General features: G+C 36.7%; 1 protein-coding gene across 2 annotated transcripts; it reads right to left on the bottom strand.

The window, feature by feature from the left end:
- Positions 1–237: 237 nt before the first annotated feature.
- On the bottom strand, positions 238–4,861 carry LOC143587647 (aspartic proteinase-like protein 1). 2 transcript variants are annotated; one of them, XM_077068881.1, is made up of 9 exons: positions 4,653–4,861; positions 3,462–3,703; positions 2,599–2,826; positions 1,774–1,912; positions 1,624–1,694; positions 1,426–1,525; positions 1,141–1,207; positions 823–894; positions 238–500 (listed from the first exon to the last, which is right to left on the bottom strand). In XM_077068881.1, exons 1-9 carry the CDS (start codon positions 4,848–4,850, stop codon positions 304–306), a joined length of 1,314 nt encoding a protein of 437 aa, XP_076924996.1. In that variant the 5' UTR covers positions 4,851–4,861; the 3' UTR covers positions 238–303. The 2 variants fall into 2 exon arrangements, with proteins under 2 accessions (XP_076924996.1, XP_076924997.1); XM_077068882.1 differs by having other exon boundaries at positions 3,462–3,737; positions 4,653–4,821.
- Between the last annotated feature and the right edge of the window lie 1,384 nt (positions 4,862–6,245).

The raw sequence follows: 6,245 nt of genomic DNA, 5'->3' as shown, positions 1-6,245 counted from the left end.
AGAACATTTTACAATTTCATAAAGCATATATGCATGCTAGTCAGGTTGAGGTTAATGACATGTTGTCTAGATTAACACAACCGATTGAATAAATGACTGACCATTATGAATACTTATATACTAATTGTTGATCAACCATCGCTTATTCAATCGCATTTTCTCAAAGAACATGTAACGCAGGTGCTGCTACAAAATGAACCAAGCATCATCCTTCCTCCATATATATACATCCAAGTATTTTAGAACAAAACATTCCAGAAACAAAGTAGTCTTGACTCCTAAAAGCTATAAATAGTAGTATATTTACACCATAGTTGATGAGAGAAGAAGTAACAATAGTAAACAAGATGAATCTGACATGAAACCAGCCGACGGTGTCCTACCAGCAACAGCAGGTCCGACCGTAGGAGCCTTTGGCGGGCCCCTCTGTTGTTCATTTGTCTTCGGTAGTGAAATTGGTGAGCTGGCATTACTTCCTACCATTTCCTTAAGTGGTTGACCTAAGTAACAAACATTGCTTATAACCATGTCTTTTAAGGGTCAACAGTTAGATAGCATGTCAAAGCATGTAGGCTTTTAGGAATATAACTGAGGTTTCAACTTAATTCAAAAACTATATTTTTACAATGTCGTTTATTAATATAAAAAAGTTTAATGCACTATGAACACATTTTGCTTCCCGTTTTAATCAATCTTTTTTGAATCCTTTACCACGGGTTGAAATTGGCATATTTCATCTAATACTTAAAACTCTATTGAATTTCATATTTTATGGTAAAAAAAAATAATAATAACAATAAAATGTGGTTGATAACTACTCACATCTTGAGGGTGACCATCCAAGTGTAAGATTTTCCCTATCAAAAACCAACCGATATCCCGTCATGAAGTTCTCTGCACACATATATATAATAAAAAGTAAGGATTCCGCGTTATTAAAAAAAACATAATGAACTCAACAATTAATTTACTTATTAATGGATCAATTCAGGTTATGTTTTTATCTTTAGCGAGTTAAATCCACAAAACTAGCTAAAAAATAATGTTTTACATTACTATTTTTGTAATCATAATTAAGACATTAGCAATATATAAACATAATTAATTAAGACAAACAAAAGGAAGATTATGAATGCTTACGCCCGATAATTCCCATGTTATCATCATGTGATGATTGTATCGCTAAACAAAATCCAACAATTCCTCCCTGCAATACAACAAAAGGGCCCACAAAACATTAAAATCTTCAAACAACAAACTCAAGTTCTACTTTCAAAAATCACAAGTGGGCCCGGATTTTGGCCTACTTCACAGGGCCCAAAATCCAATAGGGTCTACAGTCTACTTTGTAACAACAATATACTTAGAATAAGCATATATTTAACAACGAAAAACAACAATAACTTTATAGAAAAAAAAACTAACCTGACTGTCATTCACAATAAAAAGTGGACGACGAACCAGAAAGGTGGTGTTAACTGATAATTTAATAGTCACTGACAGAGTATCTGGCAGTTCTTGAGAACTGTTTGGCACCAAAATCACCATGAATACAGACAATACACAACAATAGTTGTGAAATATAAAACGTAACGAAAATATTGTTATTTTTTTGACAAATACCTGGACTTGTAACAGTAGTCAAATGGTATACCATCAAAAGGTGTTTTCATGGCATTTACTTGTCTGTCAAACTACGAGAATAGAAAAGGCAAACGGTTAGTTTCTAGAACTTTCTAGATGTAATAAAAAATCTAGTTAATTAAAGCTTACTTCTTCACCAACAGATTTATATATTTTATCTGGAACGAATGTAAAAGATGATCCACTATCAACTAGAGCTTTAAAGTTTGTTTGATCAAGACAATTAGCACCAATACAGAAGTTCTCTACTCCAATTATGTAGAATTTACTGCATGACAATATTAAATTGTAATGTTATTTTAAATGAAAGTTGCTAGAAAATAACAGAATTAGTAAATGGTAGCACAAAAATGACCTAATGGCCCCTAATTTTACTCCAATATATAGGCCCATAAATGAAACGAAAGTTCAATAAACAGTTCATGACCGTTTGGCGGAAAATTCGTTTATTTTTAATTCGTCTATGTTTGTGTCTTTGTTTTCATCTATGTTTTATAGTTTATGTTTATTTAAGTTCGCTAGTTCACGCTCGTTAATATTTTCCTTTAAAATGTTTTGGCCCATTACAACTTAGTCTAGTTTTAATAACTTTTTAGACCCAAAACATTATTCTTCACATTGCATTTAACTAGTTTTAGCTCAATTATGTTCGTTCATTTACGTTCATCAACCTTTTTTTATACTGTTCACGAACGAACACAAACATATTCATTCCTTAATAAACGAACACGAAAAAGAAACCCTGTTCGTGTTTGATCATTTGTTCGGTTAAAGTTCGTTCAGTTTGTTTACAAGCCTACCAATATGACAACAAATCTCATTTTTTTCACAAGGATATTCTTTTTGGTTATTGTATGTAATAAAAACCCACTTTCAAAAAACACCCCAATGTTTAGCGTCCCAAAATATTATAAAAAGATGAAAGTGCCCTTTAATCATGTCGATATTTCTTACTATTTTCCATCTGTTGGCAGAAACGGAGTTGTTCTTTGAGTAGATGGCCCTTTATCCCCAAAATATATATTCCCGGCACCTGATTCGCCAAAACACAAAGAGAAAGCGTTTCTTATGACTCCAGATTTGGCAAGAAGGCTTGGAACCGAGACCGAACCGAGTCCAAGACCCAATAGACCATCGGGAGCTATACCCTCCAAGTAACCACCACTTTGCTTCTTACCACATCTACATTTAATAACTACCTAAACGTAAGTATCATTGCAATAGAGGTGGGAAAATGAGTGGGTGGTCAAAACAGGTTCAAGTCCAAGTTAAACCTTTTAATAATAAATAGTTAGTGTGTATATGATTACAAAAGTTATATTATAATTCAACCTTTTGAAATAAAATGGTTTAGGAAGTTTAAGAATCATAAATATACTTCAGCAGCTTTTGGCATGCTTGACACATTTTCTTCAAAGCTTCCTTTTTTTTTTGATTACCCTCAAATGGTCCATGTGATTTACCCATATTGCAAGTTTGGTACATACATTTGAGCTCTCAAGATAAACGTGCTCGCTGGAAAAACATTAGAGAAGATGAAGTGGTTGTGGGCCCACAATGAGTATATATTTAAGAGTTAATTACTCGGACGACCCCCATGTAGTTTGCTTTGGTCCTTTGGGCATTTTAGTCGTTTCACATGCACTTAACTAGAGAAACTAATGTCCATCCATTCGAGGAACGTTCTGTGTTACGCTTTAGAAATATTGGGGAGCACACATACTCTCAAACTTAGAACCAAACTTGCAATATGGGCCGGGAAAACCATGTAAATGGAGAATAGAAATGACAGAAGATCAAGTAAAGAATATATATACCCTATAATGATTGGAGCCCTTACAAAGGTGTTAGACGCTTTAACACCATCTGCGGCAAGATGCAAAATGTCTTCTACTAATGATCCAGAACTGGATGTAGTTGGTGAGGCATAGTTAACAGTGTATGGGCATGGCTGCTTTGGGCTTTCGCAAGTGGAACCCCTTTCACACAACTCATGGCTGCATGTTACGCTTTTGCTTGTGCTTGAATGAGATGGATTGTATTCATTCTCATCAGTATCCTGCATAATAGATGCCCCAAATACCAGGGAGCACCTGCAAATCAATCAATTTGAATAAGCGCAAAAACTGCAGCCAAGTAAGTACATTTTAGATGCACGTCTGAACAAGCGAGTGAGCTTTGTTTGGTCGAAATCGTAAAAATAACAAATATGAACAGTTGCCAGCCAATAACTTTAAGTTTAATAAAAATTCTATACGAAATGAAGACTGAACATGTGATTTCCACAGTAACAAATATAGATTAGATGATTAGGATATGCATCAGTAGTTGTAAACAAACATGATAGATAATAAAAGGCAGATTAGATAAATAAAACACAATAAACTCAGCCTAAAAAAAAGGTATAATGGTTTTTATTAATCCCAAGTCCCAACTATTGCCTTTTGGTCACTGCCGGTCCCAACTAATGAATTGGCTACTGACGGTCCCAACTTTTAACGCATTTGTTCCTAATGATCCGCGACTAACAGAATCCTAACGCCCTTAGCTTCAGGTCGTCGGAAAAACGTTTTTGTTGGAAAAGTCAAATTTGTTGACAGAAAACACCACTTGAACACCGCAACCACCACCAATTGACTCATCGCCAACCAGCTACCACCACTTGAGCACAACCAACCAATTCCGATGACGGTTCTAGGGCTTCCGGCGACCTCAATAATTGGGGCTTTTACTATAAAAAGGTTCCTAAAGGTCTAAAGGTCCGATACAAAGTTATACCAAGATGTTTGGGACGAAAATGTTGAGTTTTCGGTAAAAAATTGAACGTTTTTCCGGCGACCTGAAACTAACAACGTTAGGGTTAGGATTATGTTAGTGGCGGACCGTTAGGAACAAATACGTTAAAAGTTGGAGCCAATTCGTCGGTTGGTACAGGTATTGACCAAGTAAAAACCAATATACCAAAAAGACAATTAAGTTTATAGATTAGATAGTATATTTTTTCTTACAGAAAGTGGAGCACACTGCAGACAGTCACAAGGAAGCCAGAGAAGATCACTTCCGGTATCAAGTGCCACAAGGAAAGAAACGCTTGGGACCCCTACAGCAATATAAGTATAATGCAACCATCCGAGGTCATTTCCACCGGAGACAGTCTTGGGGCCGGCAGAGGGGAAGAGGAGCTGATGGTGAGACCTAATGTTCATCTTCTGCTTCTCAACATATACGCCGCCGCATTCCGCTAGCACCGCCGCCGCCGCCATGGATACGGCAAGTAATACAGATCGGCACACTTCCATGCCCACCCGATTAATCTAGGGTTTACTCTGGTTGCACTGCTCACAAAGAAAGAAAAAGTAAAGCTAAAATGGGAGGAGGAAAACGTTAAAACACACCAACAAACAAATATCATCAACTTATTATATAATAAATAAATTAATAATTGGCTCATTTTGATTTTTTTTTACTTTTAAACAACAAAACAAAGAAAGAACAAAGTCTAGCTAATATTAGTTGCTTGTGATCACATTCCACGGATGGTAACTTAAGTCTGCTATCTCCTATACTCGTCTAAAAGCTTATTATAGTAAATTCAGTTCGAATCGAATCAAGGGCGTCTGATAGCTGTGGGTTAGCAACATTTTCAGGTCACTAGAAACGGGTGGGTTATTGTGGGTCACCAGGGAATAAATTAGAGCTCCGTGATGGCGGTTAAAAAAAACAAAACCCATGTATACCACCTTTAGTAGTTTATTTCCACTGTTTGCTGCAGTTTCCTTTTTATGCTTATGTAGTTGCACTTTTAGTTTCTTATGTAGTACTTTAACGTGTCAGTTATTTTCTAGTTTAGGATGTGTGTGGTAAAATCTTCTATATGTACTAGACATTGTTTTATTATGAAAGGTGGTGTTTTATGTTTAAATTTATTGCTTTGTTTTCTCTTTGGTGAGTAACCAGTCCCATATCTCCATTGCTAGCTCAAGTTTGGCCATTTGGGTGGTGTTCTTTGGACCCTAATTTGATCTCAGGTGGTGTCTCTGTATCCTCGGATCAGTTAGGTTGCCCAACAGGTGTGATTGCGTGGTGTTCTCTGTATCGTAATCTACCATTATTAACGCTGTTTGAAGTTCCGATCTATCACCCCACCTAGGTGTAAATCATTTGGTATCAGAGCCTAAATCGCTCTTGAGTACCCTTAAAATTCAGTCCCAAAGTCACAATCCTTACCCAGTTTATACGAAAACAGGTCCGTCGAACAACAACTCCGAGAACTGCAAGACCAATTTTGTGAATTAACCCTAGCTTTGTAACAACAGCGGGGTAGGGAACGAACTCCCTCTCATTATCAACAAGAAGACGAGGATGATGATTGCCAATATCGAGACGGCGACTACAACCCATATGGTCGCCGCCACGGAGACACTAATTACAACAGTGACATAAAGTCGACATACCTGAGTATGATGGACGCTTGGACCCAGACGAGTGGTTACGCACGGTTGAACGGGTGTTCGACTACAAGCAAACACCTGAGGAAAAACGGGTAAAGTTGGTCGCTTTGAAGCTGCGGAAATACGCCTCAACATGGTTGGCTAATGTTA

The sequence above is a fragment of the Bidens hawaiensis genome, unplaced genomic scaffold, assembly GCF_021521415.1.
Source record: "Bidens hawaiensis isolate Kalapana, Puna unplaced genomic scaffold, B.hawaiensis_p1.1 tig00035719_1, whole genome shotgun sequence".
Taxonomy (NCBI): Eukaryota; Viridiplantae; Streptophyta; class Magnoliopsida; order Asterales; family Asteraceae; genus Bidens; species Bidens hawaiensis.
This window is presented reverse-complemented; position numbering and strand designations above follow the sequence as displayed.

Coding starts and splice junctions, on each gene's coding strand:
- LOC143587647 (XM_077068881.1), bottom strand. CDS start 4,850: ATGAACATTAGGTCTCACCATCAGCTCCTCTTCCCCTCTGCCGGCCCC. Junction 1,208..1,425: donor TTATTGTGAATGACAGTCAG/GTTAGTTTTTTT, acceptor GTTGTATTGCAG/GGAGGAATTGTTGGATTTTG. Junction 895..1,140: donor TAACATGGGAATTATCGGGC/GTAAGCATTCAT, acceptor ATATGTGTGCAG/AGAACTTCATGACGGGATAT.